This window comes from Tachyglossus aculeatus, chromosome 12 (genome assembly GCF_015852505.1).
Source record: "Tachyglossus aculeatus isolate mTacAcu1 chromosome 12, mTacAcu1.pri, whole genome shotgun sequence".
Lineage (NCBI taxonomy): Eukaryota > Metazoa > Chordata > Mammalia > Monotremata > Tachyglossidae > Tachyglossus > Tachyglossus aculeatus.
The window spans coordinates 32,896,643-32,922,209 of NC_052077.1; the positions used below are offsets into that span (position 1 = coordinate 32,896,643).

The 25,567-nt window shown below is 46.2% G+C and overlaps 1 protein-coding gene across 2 annotated transcripts in view; it reads right to left on the bottom strand.

Annotated features, from left to right (window-relative positions):
- LOC119935575 (probable ATP-dependent RNA helicase DDX60) overlaps positions 1-25,408 on the bottom strand; it is a 73,508-nt gene extending 48,100 nt beyond the window's left edge. The window contains exons 1-11 of one of the 2 annotated variants that reach the window (XM_038754960.1): positions 25,361-25,408; positions 16,656-16,857; positions 13,259-13,328; positions 12,076-12,265; positions 10,279-10,617; positions 8,527-8,634; positions 7,937-8,107; positions 4,513-4,671; positions 4,235-4,376; positions 3,012-3,164; positions 1,286-1,388 (exon numbers count right to left, since the gene is read on the bottom strand). In XM_038754960.1, the coding sequence (XP_038610888.1) occupies positions 1,286-1,388; positions 3,012-3,164; positions 4,235-4,376; positions 4,513-4,671; positions 7,937-8,107; positions 8,527-8,634; positions 10,279-10,617; positions 12,076-12,265; positions 13,259-13,328; positions 16,656-16,854 (1,634 nt within the window). In that variant the 5' untranslated portion in view covers positions 16,855-16,857; positions 25,361-25,408. Of the gene's footprint in view, positions 1-1,285; positions 1,389-3,011; positions 3,165-4,234; positions 4,377-4,512; positions 4,672-7,936; positions 8,108-8,526; positions 8,635-10,278; positions 10,618-12,075; positions 12,266-13,258; positions 13,329-16,655; positions 16,915-25,360 lie in introns of both variants that reach the window. The other variant, XM_038754959.1, reaches the window with a different exon arrangement.
- Positions 25,409-25,567: the final 159 nt, after the last annotated feature.

The window sequence follows — 25,567 nt, forward strand, 5'->3', positions numbered from 1 at the left end:
GAAAAACACAACAAAACACTTCAAAAACAATTCCGGTAATGTCCTTTCATACTTCCAATTAATTCCCATATCCAGTAATGTCCTTCCATTCTTCCAATTCCTTCCCAAGCCCAGTAATGCTTTTCCATACTTCTAATATTTAACCAGAAAAAGTACACAACTATTTCCACTGATAATGCACCCATTTTTGTTGTGGATGGAATAAACACAGATTAACCCTGGAAGAAAACTTAAAGACTCAAGCCAAGGGCTCTAAATATGTACTACCCCTCTGTCAAAGCCAGATATTTTACAATATTTCTCAACTTTCTTTAGCCACTTTTCTGGGAGTTGGAGACCCTATCTCTTCCCTAGAGGCCCTATAAGAACTAAAAGAAGGAAAAGAACTATGGAGCAAGCACTATTAAATACTAATTGCAATAATGATGACAATAATAATTGAGGTACGTGTCAAGCACTGAGATAAGCGTAAGATAATCAGATCAGTCCACATGGGACTGAGCCAAAGGGAGAGGGAGAACAGGTATTCAATCCCCACTTTACCGAGGAGGAATCTAAGGGCGAAAAAAAAGTTAAATGACCATCCCAGAGTCAAACAGCAGGCAAGTGGGGGACCCGGGATTGGAACCTGGATTTCCAGATTCCCAACAGCAAGTTTGTCTCACTAGGCCACCCCGCTGATCTGTTTAATTCTCTATTTACAGCTGGGAGAGTAGTAAGCTACAGAAGATCCTGGACCGTAAGCTCGTCCTCTTGACTGTGAGCTCGTTTGGGGCAGGGAATGTGCCCGTTTATTGTTGTATGGCACTCACCCAAGCGCTCAGTACAGTGCTCTGCACACAGTAAGCATTCAATAAATACGACAATGAATGAAGAGATGAAAGAGGGAAGATGCCTCTCCCTTGTATAAAGGCCCTTGGATTACACTGATATAAAAGAATGATTTCCCCATATCCCATGCAATAGGTACAAAATGATGTTTACTTTTATGGTATTTGTTTAGTATGTGTCAAGCACTGTTCTAAGTGCTGGGGTAAATACAAGTGAATCAGGTTGGACAGAGTCCCTGTCCCACAAGGGGCTCACAGTCTAAATTAAGAGAGTGAACAGGTATTGAATCCCCCCTTTACAGAGGGGGAAACTAAGGCAGAGAGCAGCTAAGTGACTTGCCCAAGGTCACACAGCAAGCAAGGGGCAGAGTCTGGGATTAAAACCCAGGTCCCCAAACTCCCGGGCCTTTGCCTTATCCACTAGGCTGTACGCGTCTCTAAATTTCTTACCATACCTGCTTAGAAAAGGCAGACTTTTCAGAACATCTCCTGCATAATCGTTCACTATGGATGATTCCAATGGGATGAGCCCTAACTTGGGAATCTCTTCTTTTGTTTCTAGAAAAAGACAAAAAAAAAAAGTCAACGGATGTGAACATGCCAAAAACTATTTGGCAAATAATGGCCAAACCTTTGCCAGCCTTCAATATATTTGCGCAACCCCTATTCCTTCCTACAAGCCTCACAATTAATAAAAGAAAGACAGTGGGCATTCTTAACATTCACTAGGCAAAAATTATTGCTCCCTGGGGAAGAGAGCAAGAGCTCTTTGCAATATTACACATTTGCAATGTTGGTCCCAGAGTACCAACAAACCTGCTAATCTAAACATTTCCCAAAGTGTAAACATAATAAACTTTATTTATGGTATTTGTTAAGCACTTACTGTGTGCCAGGCACCGTACTAAACGCTAAGGTAGATACAAGATAATCAGGTTAAACACAGTCCCTGACCGACATGGGGCTCGAAGTCTTAATCCCCATTTTATAGATGAGGTAATTGAGGCACAGAGAAGTGAAGTGACTTGCCAAAGGTCACACAGCAGTCTAGTGGCAGAGTTGGAATTAGAACTCAGATCCTTCTGACTCCTGGGACCGTGCTCTAGCCACTGTGCCATGCTGCCTCTCTAGACTTCTAAAAGTCCCATTAGATTGTAAGCTTCTTGTGGACAGGAATCATGTTTACCAACTATATTGTACTCTGCCAAGGGTACAGTGCTCTGCTTATAGTAGACACTAAATAAACATCATTTCTTATTAATCGCCTCTGGGGAAGAAAATGGTAGTTTAGCTTTCCAACTAAATTAACGATATAATTCCTTTACTGCCAGCGCTTTTCTGTACAGCCTCGACATGAGGACGGTTAATATAAACATTCATTTAGGTAAGAAATAAAGCAACTTATCAGAAATGAAAATATTTCAGAACAATGAATCGTTTTCTAAAAAACTAGAATGAGCGCACAAAATTTTTGAAATGTAAATCCAAATGTTTAAAAGCCCCTGATAATCACCCTCAATTTGTCACTTAAAAGAAATGTTAGTTACAACAACCTCAATAATTCACTATATTAGCTAGAAAATAACAGATGCATATGCTGACATGGTGAAGTAAAAAATGTTTCATACATTATCCAGGAGTTGGAGATTACCCTGACCCCCTTTTTCAGTACCTTTTTCAGTTTATCTCCCAGAGTTGTAGATCACCACCATTAATTACCAGCTAATGTAACATTCATGATAATCAGTCATTCAGTGGCCTTTATTGAGTGCTTGCTGGGGGCAGAGCACTTGTAAGTAAAAAACAGTAGCGTTGGTAATAATAATAATTGTGGTGTTTGTTATGCCCTTACTATGTGCCAAGCACTGTCCTAAGTGCTGGGGACAAGGTAATCACGTTGGACACAGTACATGCCTCTAATGTGACTCACAATCTTGATCCCCATTTTACTTAGTAAACAGTTTCTAGGAAATCTGCTTTTCTTTAGAAAATTTGGTGGGCAGAGGAACAGCAAGCTAAAGTTTCACGGTTGACTCAAAAATAAGCTGTAATATTTTTAACAAAAAACTTCACATCCTAATATGCCAATATAAAGACAGAGCTCTGATTCCACACCACTACAAATACACAATCCCTGCTTACTTCAGTGTGATTTCAAACTTTTTAAAGATTAGTTTGTACCTCCAGCTCCTGGTTTCTTTATAAGGAAAGCCTCTGAGGTGCTTCTCACAGGAATTGGTCCTCCAAAGTCACAATCTCCCGACAGTTTTAATACTACGGCCCATAAGTCTTGATATTCTTTTAAAATTTTTTCCCCTAACTCTAGATTTAATCCTGAAGAAAAAAACAAAAAAAAAGGAAATCACAACATAGAATTTACATTTTAGAAGGTCATGCCTAAAAGAAACAACTTTGTGTTTCTATGCAGTGTGTATCAGTTCCACACATCACTTTAATCATTGCAACTTAATCCTGTAATAGGAACAGAAAACATCCTGGAAACATTTGCGTATATCCACCCCAAGGCTCAGTACAGTGCTGGGCACATTCATTCATTCAGTCGTATTTATTGAGTGCTTACTGGGTGCAGAGCACTGTACTAAGCGCCAAATACCACAATTATCACTGTCTTTCTATTTCCCCCATTTATTCCACTTATTTTATTTCGTTAATATGTTTTGTTCTCTGTCTCCCCCTTCTAGACTGTGAGCCCGCTGTTGGGTAAGGACCATCTCTATATGTTGCCAACTTGTACTTCCCAAGCGCTTAGTACAGTGCTCTGCACACAGTAAGTGCTCAATAAATACGATTGAATGAATGAATGAATTCTTAGTTACCAGCTACAAAACAATTAACACAACTTATTGCAATAATGTCTATCTATTCTATTTTTGGTCACCTCGTTCTCTTTATTTTGGACAGCTATGAAACCTAATCCATAAGCGTACCTAGACCCGAGAGGCCACTACAGCGGGGGCGTTTTCAGGCTTACCTATTTCCACTTCTCATAAGTTTGAATATGGGCAAGTTCCCTCTTACTTGGTAGCATAAACAGGGCGATGGGTATTCAGTGACTTCGGCCCAGCCACGCTAAGACCCCCAACACTGCCCGCTAAGGGACAGAAAAGCTACCCAAGATATTTCTCAGAAAAGGCACTAAGGTTCGATATGTTTAAATAGCCCCTCCTCGGCACCCAAAGGGAAATACAGAATTTTAGTTAGTGAGCCCTATGGGATTTAAAAAAAGCCTTTTTCTTGGCCTTAAAGGGAAACCACGAAATAAAAGAGATAATAATACCATAATATATTATATATTTCTACAGGTACACCAACTAGCACTGTGTGTTGTCACACAACACAACTGAAAACAAAACGGTAATAACACGGCGATCATAACCGAATACCTTGGCAACTGTCAACTTCATAATAGTGGGCTACGTTTTTCCACAACAAATTATCACTTAAGTCAGGCAGGTAGGTGAAATCCACTTTCCAGTCGCTCACGGCGTTTAGGTGCTTTAGGATGACAAATTCACATCTGTATTTCTTTATAGAAAAAAAGATACGTAAAAATGAGATGGCGTGACTCATAACGTGCAAAAATGTAACCGTAAAAAGTACACGTTCGAATTAGATGGAGGCCTTTGGAAATTCCCGGTTCATGCGGAAGGGTGGTCCTTACCATTCTTATGAACGGGGACACGTTGTTCTTCCAAACGTAACCCGTGATCCTGCTGCGAGCTCGCTGAGGGAGAGGCAAGTGCAGAAGAAGAGCCACACAGAGGCAATGCATCCTATAAAGGTCGGCCACACCCTGCAGGGACAGTGCTTCGCTGGTTTCCTGTTGGGACACGGTTAATACAAAGTGTCAATCAACCTTCATTCACTCATTCATTCGATCGTATTTATTAAGCACTCACTGTGTGCAGAGCACTGTACTAAGCGCTTGGGAGAATACAACGTAACAGGATCGGTAGACACGTTCCCTGCCCACGGTGAGCTGGCAATCTAGAGGGTCATTCTGAACACACGGAGAGTTCAAGAATACTTGCAAACGGGGGGCTGGTCACCATCATTATATTAGCAAATTCCCCAAGTACGATAAAGATCAAGTAGCGTGGCTCAGTGGTGAGAGCACGGGCTTTGGAGTCAGAGGTCATGGGTTCAAATCCCGGCTCCGCCAATTGTCAGCTGTGTGACTTTGGGCAAGTCACTTCACTTCTCTGTGCCTCAGTTCCCTCCTCTGTAAAATGGGGATAAAAACTGTGAGGCCCACGTGGGACAACCTGATCACCTTGTATCCTCCCAGCGCTTAGAACAGTGCCTTGCACCTAGTAAGTGCTTAACAAATACCATCATTATTATTATTATTATCAAGGAGATAATCAGGCCTTGACTTCTGTGGCAATTCATTCCTGGTTTTGTATGTGACTCTCCAGCATTCAAAACAGTAATCTTAGAGAGAATTATCTCAAAGGCAAGGCACAATTTTCCCCAATTCAGAAAATCTGGGTCAGCACTTTTAATAAGAGTCTTGGATACGTTAAGGGATTATTCTGGATGGAGACAGCAAAGGACTCTCCAGAACAGGGATGTCTGAAATACCATCTTATGCCCACTATTGTCACTGAGCAGGAGAATATGGGAAACAAATTAACAGCATGTTTTATTCGCGTTGCAAGTGTGGTAGTTTCAACCGGCTTAACTCCTTGGCGTTAACCAATCTGCCAAGCTTCACATTTGTTTTTCCCCATGATTGTGCTTCATATAGCAGGTAAGGGGCTGACAAAGCATCCCCTAGTACATTCTGTACTGCTCTGACTCTCTAATCCTTCTACATAAGCTCAGTCAATTAATTATATTTATTGAGCACTTACTGTGTCCTGAGAGCAATGTACTAAGCACTTGGGAGAGTACAAGGTCTCTCTACAATGAAAATAACTATCTGTGACGTACAGGTGTGGATTACAGTCTGGTAGACTGTAAACTCGTTGTAGGCAGGGAATGTATCTGTTATACTGTACTCTCCCAAGTGCACAGTACAATGCTCAGCACACAGTAAGCGACTCTGCTCTCTCGTTCACCCCTCACATCCAATTCCTCACCAAAACCTTCCGGTTTCACCTCTGCAACATCGCCAAGATCCGCCCTTTCCTCTCCATCCAAACCGCTACCCTGCTGGTTCACTCTCTCATCCTATCCCAACTGGACTACTGCATCAGCCTCCTCTCCGATCTCCCATCCTCCTGTCTCTCCCCACTTCAGTCTATACTTCACGCTGCTGCCCGGATCATCTTTGTGCAGAAACGCTGTGGGCATGTTACTCCCCTCCTCAAAAATCTCCAGTGGCTACCAGTCAACCTACGCATCAGGCAAGAACTCCTCACTCTCGGCTTCAAGGCTGTCCATCACCTCGCCTCCTCCTACCTCACCTCCTTTCTCTCCTTCTCCAGCCCAGCCCGCAACCTCCACTCCTCTGCCGCTAACCTCCTCACCGGGCCTCATTCTCGCCTGTCCCGCCATCGACCCCCGGCCCACGTCCTTCCCCTGGCCGGGAATGCCCACCCTCCACACATCCGCCAAGCTCGCTCTCTTCCTCCCTTCAAAGCCCTACTGAGAGCTCACCTCCTCCAGGAGGCCTTCCCAGACTGAGCCCCCTCCCTCTCCGCCTCCCCATCCCCCCCGCCCTACCTCCTTCCTCTCCCCACAGCACCTGTATATGTTTGTACAGTTTTATTACTCTATTTTACTTGTACATATTTACTATTCTATTTATTTTGTTAATGGTGTGCACCTAGCTTTACTTCTATTCATTCTGATGACTTGACACCTGTCCACGTGCTTTGTTTTGTTGTCTGTCTCCCCCTTTTAGACTCTGAACCCGTTGTTGGGTAAAGACAGTCTCTATACGTTGCCGACTTGTACTTCCCAAGCGCTTAGTACAGTGCTCTGCACACAGTAAGCGCTCAATAAATACAAATGAATGAATGAATACAGAGTTATCTTGTACATATTTACTATTCATTTTGTTAATGACATGCATTTAGCTTTAATTCTATTTGTTCTGACGACTTGACACCTGTGCACATGCTTTGTTTCGTTGTCTGTCTCCCCCTTTTAGACTCTGAACCCGTTGTTGGGTAGGGACTGTCTCTATATGTTGCCGACTTGTACTTCCCAAGCACTTAGTGCAGTGCTCTGCACACAGTAAGCGCTCAATAAATACAATTGAATGAATGAATACAGACTTATTACTATATTTTACTTGTACAAATTTACTATTCATTTTGTTAATGACATGCATTTAGCTTTGATTCTATTTGTTCTGACGACTTGACACCTGTCCACATGCTTTGTTTTGTTGTCTGTCTCCCCCTTTTAGACTCTGAACCCGTTGTTGGGTATGGACCATCTTTATATGTTGCCGACTCAGATTTTCCAAGTGCTTAGTACAGTGCTCTGCACACAGTAAGCGCTCAATCTGATTGAATTAATTAAATATCCTTGAGCAGCATGGCCTAGATGGATAGAGCATGGGACGGGGCGTCAGAAGCTTCTGGGCTCTAATCCCCACTCCGCCACTCGTCTGCTGTGTGACCTTGGGCAAGTCACGATTTCCCTGTGCTTCAGTTACTTCATCTGTGAAATGGGGATTGAGACTGTGAGCCCTATGTGGTACAGGGACTGTCTCCAACCCAATTATCTTGTATCTACCCCAGGACTTAGTACAGTTCCTGGCTCACAGAAAGCCCTTAACATATACCACAATTATCATTATTATTATTACTGATAGTGACAGAGGATGCGTTGCTTTGAGACATCCTTGTAATACAATCTGTTTTGTATACCATGGAGGTTCATGGAAACATGTTATCATAATCATGCCTGGCCAAAAAACATGCACAAAACCATCCTAAAACCCACACCCGGGCAAGCATACATTGTAACAAACTCCCCTAACTCCTTAACAGTGTTCTAACCCAGAATGTGTAATAAAAACCTGTATTAGAAAAGAACTGACTAGACAACAGACTAAAAAGGGATACTCAGAAAGTGCTAGACAAATGACAAAAGAGAGGAAAAACTTTCAACAAAGGAAACCCCACCTTTGGATTGTCGTTTTCAGTGTTTTCATTTAGTTTTTCAAAGACATCGGCATCTTTTAACATGTCACTATATGTTTTCAAGCCCACTGAGCATGAAAGAACGCACACAATTCGTCGAATGTCAGCTCCTTCTGGCCACAGTTTTATAAGTGGGGGTAGTGTTTGGTGCACCTAAATTCAAAAACTTCATTAGATCTCGCTTAAACATATTATGAAACTTTACTTTTAGAGCTTCAGAAAAATACTGAAGTAGCAAGATTAATTTATTTAGATGCTGGAAAAATGTTTTATTTTCATTGAACGCACTTTCAATTGTAATGTAACTTTCAAGAGCACATGAAAAAATCACAAGTTGATCTCTGAATTTGACTTCAGACTGTGAAATAGTACAAGAACATAGACTAGCTTGATTCTCTAATATTCTGGATGGCACATAAAGTCATTTTTTTGATATTATACCACAAAGATGCTGTTAATTCACAGGAACTGCCACTAGAACCTATGAATTAATTTACATGTCCTATATAGAAAAACCAATATATTTTGAGCAGAATTCAAGCATACCAAATTAAGGTCATGGCAAGCATTACCTCTGTCTGAATGGCATCCAAGTGCTGCTTTAAATGTATTTCCGAATCCTGGGTTTCGGAAAAATGCTGAATTATGGACTCACAAGCATCTTGCAGCTCTTCCTCATGCTACGTAAGAATGGATAAAGAGAACACTTAGTAACAAATGTTACAGCTAAAATGAAATGTTCTATGAATAAGTCACTCTCAAACAATCTACCAAGCATTTTGTTTTTAAGACTATGGGCAAAAGAGAATAGCCATCCTCTCCTGTCAAGCTGCTGAAGGGCTCCCAAATTACATCATCATCATCAATCGTATTTATTGAGTGCTTACTATGTGCACAGCACTGTACTAAGCGCTTCGGAAGTACAAATTGGCAACATATAGAGACAGTCCCTACCCAACAGTGGGCTCACAGTCTAAAAGGGGGAGACAGAGAACAAAACCAAACATACTAACAAAATAAAATAAATAGAATAGATATGTACAAATAAAATAAATAGAGTAAAAAATATGTACAAACATATAGACCTATATACAGATGCTGTGGGGAAGGGAAGGAGGTAAGATGGGGGGGATGGAGAGGGGGACGAGGGGGAGAGGAAGGAAGGGGCACCCCTGCACCAGCCAGTTTGGAGAAAGAACCATTCAGTCTATATGCTTGACCTTCCTGACAGCTACTGAAACATTTTTTTCCACTGAGAAATGCTGATTTAATAAGAGTCCATGGCTCCTTTGGATGGCCACTGCAGGTCTGAACCGCTCAGAACCGTGGCATAGCCTCAACTCGGGGAACAGCAGCAAAAGGGGGGAAAAAAAAACTTTAAACGTCTTTGCTTTCCTCTCCTTCCCCCTCCGTTCACCGTGTGGGACTAGACTGACTGCAAGATGATGGGAAGGCTGTCCGAGCATTCACAAACTAACTCTGCCCCACGCATTTCTGAGTCCCCCAAAAACTTCAAGCCAGCGGGGTTGGATGCGGTGCTCTTTTGGATGCCGAATTCCCAAGCGAGGAGCTTCTCAATTGCTCTCTTCCTGCAAGAGGCCCTCCTTTACTCCATGATTTCTGGGCTCAACCAGGGGGTACCCATTTAATACTGATGTACGACTTGGAGGAATTGGGGCCCCCTCCACAGAAGGCTCCAATTTTTTTCCCGCACCATCGGGACAACACGTGTGAGTGTGTGAAGAGAAAAGGGGTGAAAATCCCAGAGGACACAAGTTTTCCCAGTCCTGCGGCTGAGCGTCTAGGGTTGAGTGGAACTAGCGGTTTATCATTTGGCCAACTTGGAGTCATCTTTAAAATCACGTGTAGAGTCTATTTACAATAATAATTGTGGTATTGGTGGAGCACTTACTATGTGCCAGGTACTGTTCTAAGCACTGGGGTAGATACAAGTCAAGAGCGAGGTATAGTTGGATGTCAACTGGGGAGTAGTGGACAAAAAGGGTCAATATGTTGCATAGGGAGAGTTGGGGGTGAGACAAAGCTGAACTTGAGGAGTTTTGTTTGATGTCAGAGGGAAACAAAGGCAGAAGTCGGAAAAAGATGGCTGGGGAAAGTTGGGGATTCAATTGGAAACTTCACCTATGTTTCTGGTTCTCATGGTTTAAAAAGGACTTTCATTTCGAAGGTAGATCGTGGATCTGAGATTCTGCTGAGTAATGATGTTCCCGGGCTCTGCTAACTGTCTGTTAGCGGAGGTGACCTTGTTTTGGATACACTCAACGACAATTCTTTAAAACACTCACAGTATCATCTTAATTTACCTCACTGAAGAATTTCCTGTGCTTCGGCGAGCTCTGGATGTGGTACCCGTAAGCTCTTAGGATATCGGATTCCTGTCCCGAAGTCAGCACCACATTGATTTTCTTTCCAAGGGTATGGCTGATGAATATATTGAAGTAGTCCGTTTGTTGTTCTGTCGTTCCTACGTCAGAGACTATGATGAAATACGGAAAACTTTCTTTAAGGAAAATCTCCCACTCGGGCGATAAACAATTGGAAAAGTCTGTGCTAATGGTAACCTCGGTGTTTCGTTTTAGATGTTGAATTAATGCAGTACGTAAGAAACGAGTGCTGAGATCCTTGTACATATTTTCTACATCCTGTTAAAAAAAAAACAAAAACCAATGTTTGAATCAGTACTTCTAGTCCACAAATGCAAATAAAAGACCAGTCTTTGCCATACTCCAATTCTTTGCTCCTCTCAGTGTCACATGGGGGTACCAGTCCCAGCCTTTAGCAGCAGGCAGTGCCTTTCCATTATTACCATTATTATTATTTAGGGAAATAATATTTTTCAGCACATCAGTTCCAAGTGAGGCTGGAAAACCAATGTTTGAATCAGTACTTCTAGTCCACAAATGCAAACAAATGACCAGTCTTTGCCATGCTCCAATTCTTGGCTCCTCTCAGTGTCACATGGGGGTACCGGTCCCATCCTTTAGCAGCAGGCAGTGCCTTTCCATTATTACCACTATTATTATTTAGGGAAATAATATTTTTCAGCACAACAGTTCCAACTGAGGCTGGAAAACCAATGTTTGAATCAGTACTTCTAGTCCACAAATGCAAATGACCAGTCTTTGCCATACTCCAATTCTTGGCTCCTCTCAGTGTCACATGGGGGTACCAGTCCCATCCTTTAGCAGCAGGCAGTGCCTTCCCATTATTACCATTATTATTTAGGGAAATAATATTTTTCAGCACATCAGTTCCAAGTGAGGCTGGAAAACCAATGTTTGAATCAGTACTTCTAGTCCACAAATGCAAATAGATGACCAGTCTTTGCCATACTCCAATTCTTGGCTCCTCTCAGTGTCACATGGGGGTACCAGTCCCAGCCTTTAGCAGCAGGCAGTGCCTTTCCATTATTACCATTATTATTATTATTTAGGGAAATAATATTTTTCAGCACATCAGTTCCAAGTGAGGCTGGAAAAATGAGTTGGATGGCAGGTACTGTGTGGACTAAGGAAGGGTTTGTGGGGAAGGGAGGATTCTCACTCCCGACCACTGGTTTTAGGCACTCAATCAGCCCTCTCTCTTACACCCATGCACTCTCCTCTCCCACTTCACCCCAACTCAAACTCTTTGTTCTTTCCAAGCTAACCTATTTACCGTACCTCCCTCACTTTTCTCCCACCACAGACCTCTTGGCTCACTCCCTCCCTCCAAGACTTCTCTCCAGACATTTCTGACAGAACACTGCTCCTCTCCCAATCTTCAGTAACAATGATGATGAGGAGGATTACACACCACCCTGCGTGTAGCACAGTCTCAATGTCATGCAAGGCTCTATTAGGGACAGGTCATGGAAGGGCAGAGATCTGGCCATCCACCCAGCCGTCTGGCCAACAATCAGTCTTATGTGGTGCATTTGTCAGTGGCACAAAGGATCCAAAGCTTCCCCAATCCCATGGGGGGTTGGGGGGGATTAGGGGGCAACCACAAATAGCCCAAGGCTAGGAGAAGGCTCCTCAGCTCCCTCTGCCAAACCCCTCCCTGAGGTCTCCCCAAAGTTGTGACACTCATTCCCAGAATCTGAAAAACCATCCGGTTACCTTAAAAAATACAATGACGAATTTCACTCTTTTCTGAGAGAAGTCATCCAGAAAGCGCTCTATCAAGTAGAAGAAATGAAGATGTTGTCCCGCTTTAAAAGTCTTGTTGAAAAGACCGGTAAGAAATAATGAATCCCCATCAATCAAGAAAAATTCGGAATCGACAAAATCCTTAAGTAGGCTGATGTATCTGAAGAAATGATAAAAACGGCATGAAATCTCATTGGCAAGGGTTTCAATTTAAAAAAAGCCAATTTCCTGACCTGTGATTTATCCTAATGAGATTAAATAATCAATGACACAACTAGTTACAAGCTAATCCAAATTCTGGCCACGTGGCAACATGGAGAGAGGGAAAGAAGCAAGTTACTCCATTCATTTTCACAATTCAATCAGTTCCGCTATAATGCACGGAACGCCACATTCCTGTAGAACCCTGCATCAGGGAAAACTCACATTAAGTATACAAACCTTGACCAAAGCCAAATGCCTACAGATAAACTGTCTTCCAACATCACATCTCACTGCTTCCAAACAGATTCTGGTCTTGGACCGATGTTCCCAATCACCACAGCATTCTCTCAAAAGGAGCGTTATGGAAGAATTGACTGAACTTCTGAGAGATTTTAGTGATTCTCCTTCCACCCCCCACATGTGATTTATTTTAGCGACTCTCCTTTCATAACCCCCTCCCTTCGCTAGCTTGTTTGGTTCTTCGGAACAAACATCAGGCCCACTAATTCCATCTGTACACAATAGGAACTCAAGAAATACAACTGATTAATAGACTTCTGGGCATAGCTTCACCAAGTTAATGGCATTACCTGTCTTTTTTTCCTTAAATCAGATGCTTATGCAATAATACATTTTTAAGAGAAAATTATCCTATATTTCATTTGATAAGTACATTACTTATAAATATTATATTATATGTAATATATATTATAAATACATGGATTTTGGGGGCCAAATTTTCATCCTGAGCAAGAGGGCCAAAAAAAATGAGGCATTTTACCAAGCAAACAAGGATTTACGAGAACAGACGTAAAATCAAATCTGAACTTGCCACACATTCCAAATGACAAGCCATTGGAGAAAAACACAGAATACTGAATATTGTTCTCCAAAAGTACTACAGAAACTTTTTTAAAATACATGACTCATACGTTACCAATATACTTACTTTGCCTGTGACAGAGTCTCCTCAATGTTACTTGATAATTTTTTCAGAAAGGTAATGTCTTTTGATTGCTCTAAAAGGAATTAACGAAAGAATATTACTTACTTGACTTAAAATTAATAATTTGGGTATTCCTCAATCGCTTACCATGCGCTAAGCACTGTACTGAGTAGCTGGAATCAGGTTGGCCACAGTCCCCTGTCCCAGATGGGGCTCACAGTGTAAGAGGGAGGAAGAATGGAATTTTGTCCATGTTTTACAGATGAGGTAACTAAGGCACAGAGAAGATAAACTCCTCACCCTGGGCTTCCAGGCTGTCCATCCCCTCGCCCCCTCCTACCTCCCCTCCCTTCTGTCCTTCTCCAGCCCAGCCCGCACCCTCCGCTCCTCCGCCGCTAATCTCCTCCCTGTACCTCGTTCTCTCCTGTCCCGCCATCGACCCCCGGCCCACGTCCTCCCCCTGGCCTGGAATGCCCCCAATCCCTCTGCCCCTCCGCCAAGCTAGCTCTCTTCCTCCCTTCAAAGCCCTGCTGAGAGCTCACCTCCTCCAGGAGGCCTTCCCAGACTGAGCCCCTTCCTTCCTCTCCCCCTCGTCCCCCTCTCCATCCCCCCCATCTTACCTCCTTCCCTTCCCCAGAGCACCTGTACATACGTTTGTACATATTTATTACTCTATTTATTTTACTTGTACATAGCTATTCTATTTATTTTATTTTGTTAGTATGTTTGGTTTTGTTCTCTGTCTCCCCCTTTTAGACTGTGAGCCCACTGTTGGGTAGGGACCGTCTCTATATGTTGCCAACTTGTACTTCCCAAGCGCTTAGTACAGTGCTCTGCACATAGGAAGCGCTCAATAAATACGATTGATGATGATGATAAATGACTGGCCCAAGGTCACAGGGCCGGCAGGCTGCAGGGTCAGGATTAGAACCCAAGTCCTCTGCCTTTTCGTAACTCAAAAACCTCCACGTGATGCCCGCCCACCTGCGCATCAAGTAGAAACTCCCTACCCTGGCTTGAAAGCCCTCACCTGCCTTGCCCCCTCCTACCTTACCACACTGATTTCCTACTACAAGCCCCCATGTTCACTTCACTCCTCTACCCTCGACCTACTTACTATACTTCAACCTCGTCTAGCCCACTGCTAACCCCTTGCCTATATCCTGCCCCTGGCCAGGCCCGCCCACCCCCTTCATATTTTGTACTTTTGCCAACTTGTACTTCCCAAGCGCTTAGTACAGTGCTCTGCACATAGTAAGCGCTCAAATATGATTGATGATGATATTTGACGAACAACCACCCTCCCCATCTTTAAGCCAAGAGGCCTCATTAGTAACGCCCCCCCCAGCACTTAAATGGTGCTTTGCACATAGTAATAATAATGATGGCATTTATTAAGCGCTTACTATGTGCAAAGCACCGTTCTAAGCGCTGGCGGGGTTACAAGGTGATCAGGTTGTCCCACGGGGGGCTCACAGCCTTAATCCCCATTTTACAGATGAGGTAACTGGGGCACAGAGAAGTTAAGTGACTGGCCCAAAGTCACACAGCTGACAAGTGGTGGAGCCGGGATTTGAACCCATGACCTCCGACTCCAAAGCCCGGGCTCTTTCCACTGAGCCATGCTGCTTCTCCGGGACTGTGGCCAAACTGATTCCAGCTACTTAGTACAGTGCTTAGCACATAGTAAGCGATTGAGGAATACTCAATTATTTATTAAGCACTTAATAAATGCCATCATTATTATTATTCTCTGTGCCTCAGTGACCTCATCTGTAAAATGGGGGTTAAGACTGTGAGCCCCCCATGGAACAACCTGATTACCTTGTAACCTCCCCAGCGCTTGGAACAGTGCTTTGCACATAGTAAGCACTTAATGAATGCCATTATTATTATTCTCTGTGCCTCAGTGACCTCATCTGGAAAATGGGGATTAAGACTGTGAGCCCCCCGGGGGACATCCTGATCACCTTGTAACCTCCCCAGCGCTTAGAACAGTGCTTTGCTCATAGTAAGCGCTTAATAAATGCCATTATTATTATTGTTATTATTATTCACCCCCAACCTCAGCACTAATGTACATTTCCATCTCTCTCGGTAAGCTCCTTGTGGGCAGGGAACTTGTCTGACTGTGATATTGTACTCTCCCAAGCACTTAGTATAGTGCTCTGCCCCCCAGCTCCACTTATGTCTATATCCTTATACTCTGCCGCTTCACCTAGCTGGAAATTATTTTAATGCCTGTCTCCCCTCTAGATAATAATAATAATAATAATTTTAGTATTGGTTAAGCGCTTACTATGTACAAAGCACTGTTCTAAGCGCTGGGGAAGATACAAGGTGATCACGTTGTCCCATGTGGGGCTCACAATCTTAATCCCCACTTTACAGATGAGGTCACTGAGGCACAGAGAAGTGACTTGCGCAAGGTCACACGGCTGAAAATTGGCGGCTCCTTGAGGGCAGGGATTAGATCTACCAACTTTATTGCATTGTTTCCTCCCACGCACTTTGTACAGTGCTCTGCACACAGTAAGCGCTCCGTAATTACGAGTAACTGATCGACTGTTTCAAAGGGAAGCACATTAGCCAATATGTTGCCAATCTGTCCTTCCCAAGCGCTTAGTACAGTGCTCTGCACAGAGTAAGCGCTCAATAAATACGATTGATGATGATGATTAGCATATCCCTGCTCAGCAAGCATCACTACTGGCGTGTAAGCCATCGGTCCCAACTCCGGGACGCTCCAGGGGGCTATGAGAGCTCGGGAGAACGCACGCCTGAAGATCCCAAAGCAGGGAAATGCTACTCATATACTGGGAAAGGGGGAATATTCCACATAGATGGATTTTCGAGAAAACCGAATTAAAGGGGATTAGGAAGGAGAAAAAGAGCACGTGCATTGTAACACGAGGGTGGCAGTCTCACAACACCTCGCGTTAAGGCAAACTTCATCATCATCAATCGTATTTATTGAGCGCTTACTATGTGCAGAGCACTGTACTAAGCGCTTGGGAAGTACAAATTGGCAACATACAGAGACAGTCCCTACCCAACCGTGGGCTCACAGTCTAAAAGAGTCTAAAACTTCATCTGCGGTACTCACCCGTTCCGACAAACAGCATCTTCGAGAACCCAACGCGCCGGAGCCCAGACAAGCTCATGAAGTTGGAACAACCCTCCCAAATTCCCTTTTTTAATTGTGTTCTATCTAAAATGCAATTTGAGACTATCTCTCGCAGCAGAATGGCCTGTTGGTGGGTAGTGACCGTCCCTACATGTCGCCGACTTGGACATCCCAAGCGCTTAGTACAGTGCTCTGCACGCAGCAGGCGCTCAATAAACACGATTGAATGAATCATTAAGGAGGGACTTGAGCAATCAAAGTAGGTTTTCTCACCTGGATTTTGCGACTCAGTTCCTTTGCAATCTCCTCTATCAGCCTCAGAGTCGTGCTGTGCTTTTCCTCCATATTCCGCTGTACTGGACGCCTTAGAGTCCCCCACCGATGAGAAAATTTCTTCGGGCTCACTGTCCTCGTCAGCATCACTCTGAACGTTATTAACGTCTTCCTCTAAAACGGCTTCTCCGGAAGCCATGGTCTAGCGAAATAGGAAGGACCAATGCTATCCTTGTTGAGAAAAAAAAAAAAACACGGCCTGGGGGAAAGAGCGAGCAAGAGTCAGAGGACCAGGGTTCTAATTCTGCCTCTGCCATTTGCCTACTGTGTGATTTGGGCGAGTCGCTTCACCTCTCTGTGCCTCAATTTCTTCACCTGTGAAATGGAGATTCACTATCTGTTCTCTCTCCTCCTTAGATGGTGAGCCCCAGGTGCATCAGGGTGGAGAAGCAGCGTGGCTCAGTGGAAAGAGCGCAGGCTTGGGAGTCAAAGGTCATGGGTTCAAATCCCAGCTCCACCACATGTCTGCTGTGCGACTTTGGGCAAGTCACTTCACTTCTCTGAGCCTCAGTTACCTCACCAGTAAAATGGGGATGAAGACAGTGAGCCCCACGTGGGACAACCTGATCACCTTGCATCCCCCCCAGCGCTTAGAACAGTGCTTTGCACATAGTAAGTGCTTAACAAATACCACTATTATTATTATTATCAACCTGATGATCTTGTATCTAACCCAGCTCTTAGTACAGAACTTATAATAATAATAATAATGGCATTTATTAAGCGCTTACTATGTGCAAAGCACTGTTCTAAGCGCTGGGGTGGTTACAAGGTGATCAGGTTGTCCCTCGTGGGGCTCACAGTCTTCATCCCCATTTTACAGGGGAGGTAACTGAGGCACAGAGAAGTTAAGTCACACAGCTGACAACTGGCGGAGCCGGGATTTGAACCCATGACTCTGACTCCAAAGCCTGTGCTCTTTCCTACTGAGCCACGCTGCTTCAACTTATCAAATAATTAGCACTTAAATACCATCATTATCATTACCTGGCTGCTCTTTCCACGCTCTCTTCGGAGCTCAGGAAGACACAACATTTATTATTATGGAATTTGTTATGTTTTTACTAGATGCCAGGAGCTGTACTAAGTGCTGGGGTGGATACTTGTACTTCCCAAGTGCTTAGTACAGTGCTCTGCACATAGTAAGCGCTCAATAAATACGATTGATGATGATGATGATGATACAAGCAAATCGGGTCGGACCTAGTCCCGGTCTCACATAGGGTGCAGTTTTAAGCCCCATTTTAGAGACGAGGTCACTGAGGCACACAAAAGTAACTTGCCCAAGGCCACAGGGCAGACAAGCAGCGGAGCTGGGATTAGAACCCATGACCTTTCTCTTTCTTTTTTTAATTTTTAAGGGTCTCCTAGGTGGAATGGAGGCCAGAAGAGGGGCGACCACCTTTGAACGCCCAGGCCAGGCTGCTGTCACCCGGAAAAGTGTGGCACACCCCCCAAACCCTCAAACAGGGCATGGCTGAGGTATATCAGCTTAGAAGAGGGCCAGTGGATGTCCCTATTGCAATACAGAAGGAAGCAAAGGGGAAGGAGGTCATCATCCTCATCATCGATCGTATTTATTGAGCGCTTACTGTGTGCAGAGCACTGTACTAAGCGCTTGGGAAAAGTACAAGTTGGCAACATATAGAGACAGCCCCTACCCAACAGTGGGCTCACGGTCTAATAGGGGGAGACGGGGAACAAAACCAAACATACTAACAAAATAAAATAAATAGAATAGATAGGTACAAGTAAAATAAAAAAATAGAGTAATAAATCTGTACAAACAGATAGACATATATACAGGTGCTGTGGGGAAGGGAAGGAGGTAAGATGGGGGATGGAGGGGGGGGGAGAGGAAGGAAGGGGCTCAGTCTGGGAGGTCTCCTCCAAGCGCTTAGTACAGTGCTCTGCGCAGAGTAAGCTCTACAGTCTAAAAGGGGGAGACAGAGAACAAAACCAAACATACTAACAAAATAAAATAAATAGAATAGATAGGTACAAGTAAAATAAAAAAATAAATAGAGTAATAAATGTGTACAAACAGATAGACATATATACAGGTGCTGTGGGGAAGGGAAGGAGGTAAGATGGGGGGATGGAGACGGGGGCGAGGAAGGAAGGGGCTCAGTCTGGGAGGTCTCCTCCAAGCGCTTAGTACAGTGCTCTGCACAGAGTAAGCTCTCTGAAATTATGACCGACTGATCAGCATAGGAGCGGGCAGGTGGATGTCCTTATTGCATTGCAGCAGAAAGTAGAGGGGGAGAGGAGTTCTCACCGCTGCTTGGTATAACGCTCCGCACATAGTAAGCACTCAATAACTATGACTGATTGCAAGATCAGTAAAGGAGAGGGCCGGTGGACGTCCTTATTGCAATGCAGAAGGAAACAAAAGGGGGGAGGGGACCCTGTCCTAAGCGCTTAGCACAGTGGTCTGCACAAAGTGAGGGCCCAACGATTACAAGCGATTGAACAGCACTGGAAAGAGCCAGTGGATGTCCTTATTGCAATGCATCATCATCATCAATCGTATTTATTGAGCGCGAGATCAATAAATTTATTTAAATTTATTTATAATTTATTTATAAATAAATTAATTTATTTATATAATTTATTATATAATTTATTTATTGTAATTTATTATATAATTTATTTATTTATATGATTTGCTTATTTATCAATAAATTTATTGCGAGATCAGCATAGGTGCGAGCCGGTGGCTGTCCTTACTGCAATGAAGAAGGAAGCCCAAGGGTGGATCGCTCCCAAAAGCTTAGGACAGAGCTCAGCACATAGTAAGTGCTCAACAATTAGGATGGATTTTTTTTAATGGTATTCGTTAGGCGCTTACTATGTGCCGAGCACTCTTCTACGCTCTGGGATAGATCATCATCATCAATCGCATTGATTGAGCGCTTACTATGTGCAGGGCACTGTACTAAGCGCTTGGGAAGTACAAATTGGCAACATATAGAGACAGTCCCTACCCAACAGTGGGCTCACAGAACAACAATAATAATAATAATGATGATGACATTTGTTAAGCGCTTAATAGCGCCAAGCACTATTCTAAGCGCTGGGGGGGGCATACAAGGTAATGAGGCTGTCCCACATGGGGCTCACAGTCTTCATCCCCATTTTCCAGATGAGGTAACTGAGGCCCAGAGAAGGGAAGTGACTTGCCCAAAGTCACTGCAGACAAGTGGCAGAGCCAGGATTAGAACCCAAGACCCCTGACTCCCAAGCCCGAGCTCCTTCCACTGAGCCACGCCGCTTCTCTAAGGTGATCAGGTTGTCCCACGGGGGGCTCGCAGGTTCAGTCCCCATTTTCCAGAGGAGGGAACTGAGGCCCCGAGAAGGGAAGTGTGGCTTGCCCAGAGTCACACAGCTGACAGGTGGTGGAGTTGGGATTTGAACCCATGACCTCTGACTCCCAAGCCCGGGCTCTTTCCCCTAAAGCTTCGCTAAAGCACCGAAAAGCAAAGCATTAAAGGATTGATCAGCATTGGAAAGAGCCAGTGCGTGTCTCCATTGCAATGCAGAGGGAAGCATGGGAGGGTGGGGGGGCCTCTCCCAAGTGCTTAGTACAGTGTCCTGCACATTCATTCATTCATTCAATCGTATTCACTGAGCGCTTACTGTGTGCAGCACACTGTACTAAGTGCTTAATAATGATGGTATTTGTTAAGCGCTTACTACGTGCCAAGCACTGCTCTAAGCGCTGAGGTAGATACAAGGTAATCAGATTGCCCCACGTGGGGCTCACAGTCTTCATATCCATTTTACAGACGAGATTATTTATTTATCTCTATGTGTTGCCAATTCGTACTTCCCAAGCGCTTAGTACAGTGCTCTGCACACGGTAAGCGCTCAATAAATACGATTGATGATGATGGCTCAGGGGAAAGGGCATGGGCTTTGGAGTCAGAGGTCATGGGTTCAAATCCCGGCTCCGCCACATGTCTGCTGTGTGACCTTGGGCAAGTCACTTCACTTCTCTGAGCCTCAGTTACCTCATCTGTAAAAATGGGGATTAAGACTGTGAGCCCCACGTGGGACAACTTGATCACACTGTATCCCCCCCGGCGCTTAGAACAGTGCTTTGCACATAGTAAGTGCTTAACAAATGCCATCATTATTATTATTATGATGATGATAGCTCACCTCCTCCAGGAGGCCTTCCCAGACTGAGCCCCTTCCTTCCTCTCCCCCTCGTCCCCCTCTCCATCCCCCGCATCTTACCTCCTTCCCTTCCCCACAGCACCTGTATATATGGATATATGTTTGTACATATTTATTACTCTATTTATTTATTTTACTTGTACATATCTATTCTATTTATTTTACTTTGTTCGTATGTTTGGTTTTGTTCTCTGTCTCCCCCTTTTAGACTGTGAGCCCACTGTTGGGTAGGGACCGTCTCTATATGTTGCCAACTTGTACTTCCCAAGTGCTTAGCACAGTGCTCTGCACACAGTAAGCGCTCAATAAATACGATTGATTGATTTGTAATAATAATGTTGGTATTGGTTAAGCGCTTACTATGTGCAAAGCACTGTTCTAAGTGCTGGGGGGGGATACAAGGTGATCAGGTTGTCCCACGGGGGGCTCAGTCTTAATCCCCATTTTACAGATGAGGGAACTGAGGAACAAATGAGTTAAAAGTGACTTGCCCAAAGTCACACAGCTGACAAGGGGCAGGGCAGGGATTTGAACCCACGACCTCTGACTCCCAAGCCCGGGCTCTTTCCACTGAGCCACGTGGCTTCTCCTGCTTGTACTTTCCAAGCGCTTAGTCCAGCGCTCTGCACACAGTAAGCGCTCAATAAAGACGATTGAATGACTGAATGAGAAGCAGTGTGGCTCAGTGGAACGGGTCCGGGCTTGGGAGAGGTCATGATGATGATGATGATGATGGTATTTGTTAAGCGCTTACTATGTGCGAAGCACTGTTCTAAGCGCTGGGGGGGATGCAAGGTGATCAGGTTGTCCCACGGGGGGCTCACAGTCTTAAACCCCATTTTACAGATGAGGTCACTGAGGCACAGGTTACGTGGCTTGCCCAAAGTCACACGGCTGACAAGTGGCGGAGCCGGGATTAGAACCCATGACCTCTGACTCCCAAGCCCAGGCTCTTTCCACTGAGCCACGCTGCTTCTAATAATAATAATAATGATGATGATGGTGTTTGTTAAGCGCTTACGATGTGCAAAGCACTGTTCTAAGCGCTGGGGGGATACAAGGTGATCAGGTTGTCCCACGGGGGGCTCACAGTCTTAAACCCCATTTTACAGATGAGGTCACTGAGGCACAGGTTACGTGGCTTGCCCAAAGTCACACGGCTGACAAGTGGCGGAGCCGGGATTAGAACCCATGACCTCTGACTCCCAAGCCCAGGCTCTTTCCACTGAGCCATGCTGCTTCTAATAATAATAATAATAATAATAATGGCATTCATTAAGCGCTTACTATGTGCAAAGCACTGTTCTAAGCGCTGAGGAGGTTACAAGGTGATCAGGTTGTCCCACATTGGGCTCACAGTCTTAATCCCCAATTTACAGATGAGGTAACTGAGGTCCAGAGAAGCCAAGTGACTTGCCCAAAGTCACACAGCTGACAAGCAGCGTAGCCGGGATTAGAACCCATGACCTCTGACTCCCAAGCCCGCGCTCTCTCCACTGAGCCACGCTGGTCACGTGTTCAAATCCCGGCTCCGCCGCTTGTCAGCTGTGTGACTTTGGGCAAGTCACTTCACTTCTCCGGGCCTCAGTTGCCTCCTCTGTAAAACAGGGATGAAGACTGTGAGGCCCCCGTGGGACAACCTGATCCCCTTGTATCCTCCCCAGCGCCTAGAACAGTGCTTTGCACATGGTAAGCGCTTAACGGGGAAGCAGCGTGGCCCAGTGGAAAGAGCCCGGGCTTTGGAGTCAGAGGCCGTGGGTTCAAATCCCAGCTCCGCCGCTTGTCAGCTGTGTGACTTTGGGCAAGTCACTTCACTTCTCTGGGCCTCAGTTCCCTCTTCTGTAAAATGGGGATGAAGACTGTGAGCCCCCCGTGGGACAACCTGATCACCTTGTATCCTCCCCAGTGCTTATAACAGTGCTTTGCACATAGTAAGGGCTTAACAAATACCAAAATTGTTATTATTATTAGGAATGTCTCCATTGCAACGCAGAGGGAAGCATGGGAGGGTGGGCGGATCTCTCCCAGGCGGTTAGTACAGTGTTCTGCGCATAATAATTCTATTTATTTTTATTTTGTTGGTATGTTTGGTTTTGTTCTCTGTCTCCCCCTTTTAGACTGTGAGCCCGCTGTCGGGTAGGGACTGTCTATGTTGCCAATTTGTACTTCCCAAGCGCTTAGTACAGATAGTAAGCGCTCAATAAAAATGAAGGGCATAAGTAATAAATATTTTTTAAGTTTTCAAGTTTGCTTTCTATACTCTCCCAAGTGCTTACTATAGTGCTCTGCACACAGTAAGAGCCCAGTAAATACCACTGATTGATCGACTGTCGGTCTTTTCCCGGTTCACCCCCATGTTTTTATGTATTTATTACTCTATTTATTTTACTTGTACATATCTATTCTATTTATTTTGTTTTGTTAATATGTTTTGTTTTGTTCTCTGTCTCCCCCTTCTAGACTGTGAGCCCACTGTTGGGTAGGGACTGTCTCTAGATGTTGCCAGCTTGGACTTCCCAAGCGCTTAGTACAGTGCTCTGCACACAGTAAACGCTCAATAAATACGATTGATTGATTGATTGATTGATGATGATGATAATAATAAGTGGTCAGCATTTAGGGCAGTGGTCATTCGTTCATTCAATCGTATTTATTGAGCGCTTACTGTGTGCAGGGCACTGGACTAAGCGCTTGGGGAGTGCAAGCTGGCAACATATAGGGACGGTCCCTCCAGAATAATAATAATAATAATAATAATAATGTTGGCATTTGTTAAGCGCTTAGTACAGTGCTCTGCACATAGTAAGCGCTCAATAAATACGATTGATTGATTGATTGATTAAGCGCTTACTATGTGCAAAGCACTGTTCTAAGCGCTGCGGGGGATGCAAAGTGATGAGGTTGCCCCACGGGGGGCTCACAGTCTTCATCCCCATTTCACAGATGAGGGAACTGAGGCTCAGAGAGGTGAAGTGACTTGCCCAAGGTCACGCGGCAGACATGGGGCGTTCGGCCTTCTAGCCTGTGGCTCTACATGTTGCCAGTTTGTAGTTCCCAGGCGCTTAGTGCAGTGCTCTGCACACGGTAAGCGCTCAATAAATAGGATGGATTGATTGACTGATTGATTGATTGATTGCTGTGGCGGAGCCGGGCTCCAAGGGGCTCCCGGGGTTCTATGTTGCCAACTTGTACTTCCTCAGCGCTTAGCCCAGTGTTGCGCACACGGTAAGCGCCCCCCGCTCCCGAGGCCTGCCTGTCCGGACAAAGGACGGGCCCGGGGACCGACGCCCTCCGAAACTCTCCGAACCCCTCCGAACGCGCCCGAACCCCTCCGAACGCGCCCGACGCCCTCCGAGCCCCTCCGAACGCGCCCGACGCCCTCCGAGCCCCTCCGACCGCCTCCGAGGCCCGACGCCCTCCGAAGCCCTCCGAACGCGCCCGACGCCCTCCGACGCCCTCCGAACGCCTCCGAGGCCCTCCGAAGCCCAAAGTCCTCCGACGCCCTAAACCCTCCGAAACCCGAGACCCGAAGCCCTCCGAAACCCGAAGCTCCCCGACGCCCTCCGAACGCCTCCGAACGCCTCCGAGGCCCTCCGAAGTCCGAAGTCCTCCGAAGCCCGAAGCCCTCCGACGCCCTCCTAAGCCCAAAGCCCTCGGAACCCCGAGACCTGAAGCCCTCCTAAGCCCGAAGCCCTCCGAACGCCTCCGACGCCCTCCTAAGCCCGAAGCCCTCCGAAACCCGAGACCCGAAGCCCTCCGACGCCCTCCGAAGCCCGAAGCTCCCCGACGCCCTCCGAGGCCCAGTCCTCCGACGCCCGAAGCCCTCCGAAGCCCTCCGAACGCCTCCGACGCCCTCCGAAGCCCGAAGCCCTCCGACGACCTCCTAAGCCCGAAGCCCTCCGACGCCCTCCGAAGCCCGAAGCTCCCCGACGCCCTCCGAGGCCCAGTCCTCCGACGCCCGAAGCCCTCCGAAGCCCTCCGAGGCCCGAAGCCCTCCGAAGGCCGAGGCCATCCGAAGCCCGAAGTCCTCCGAAGCCCTCCGAAGGCCGAGGCCCTCCCAAACCCGAAGCCCTCCGAAGCCCAAAGTCCTGCGAGGCCCTCCGAAACCCCCCGGTGCCCGAGAGCCGCATGGCGCTCCGGGCTGGGCGCGGCGCCCCCTGGCGGCCGGCGGCGGGACTGCAGGGCCGCCCGGCCGCGCCGCGCAGGCGGGCAGGGCCCGGCGGGCAGGCCGGCAGGCCGGGCCCGGCAGGCGGGGGAACGGGCCGGTGAGCGTGCAGGCCGCTGCCCCGGGCCCCGGGCTCCGCGCTCCGCCCCCACTGCGATCGTCCTCTCCGGGCCTCTCCGGGAAGGAGGCGGGTTTGCGGGCCCCGCCGCGGCTGGCAGCGGGAAAGCGAGGCCGCGCACAATAGGGAGGGAGGGAGGGAGGGAGGGAGGGAAGGCCCGAGCGGCGCGCCGGGTTTTACCTCTCGGGGTAAAGCCGCTCCTCGCGCTGCTCGTCCGTCCGTCCGCCCGTCCGTTCGTCCGTTGTCCCGCCCGCGTGTCGGGGTGGGGGGGCGGAGCGCCGGCCGCCTCTGCCCCGCTCTGCGCCGTCCGGGCCGCCGCCCCTTCCTCCCTCCCTCCCTCCCCCGGAACCGCCCCGACAACTTTCGTTTCCCGAAGGCCCAAGTTCG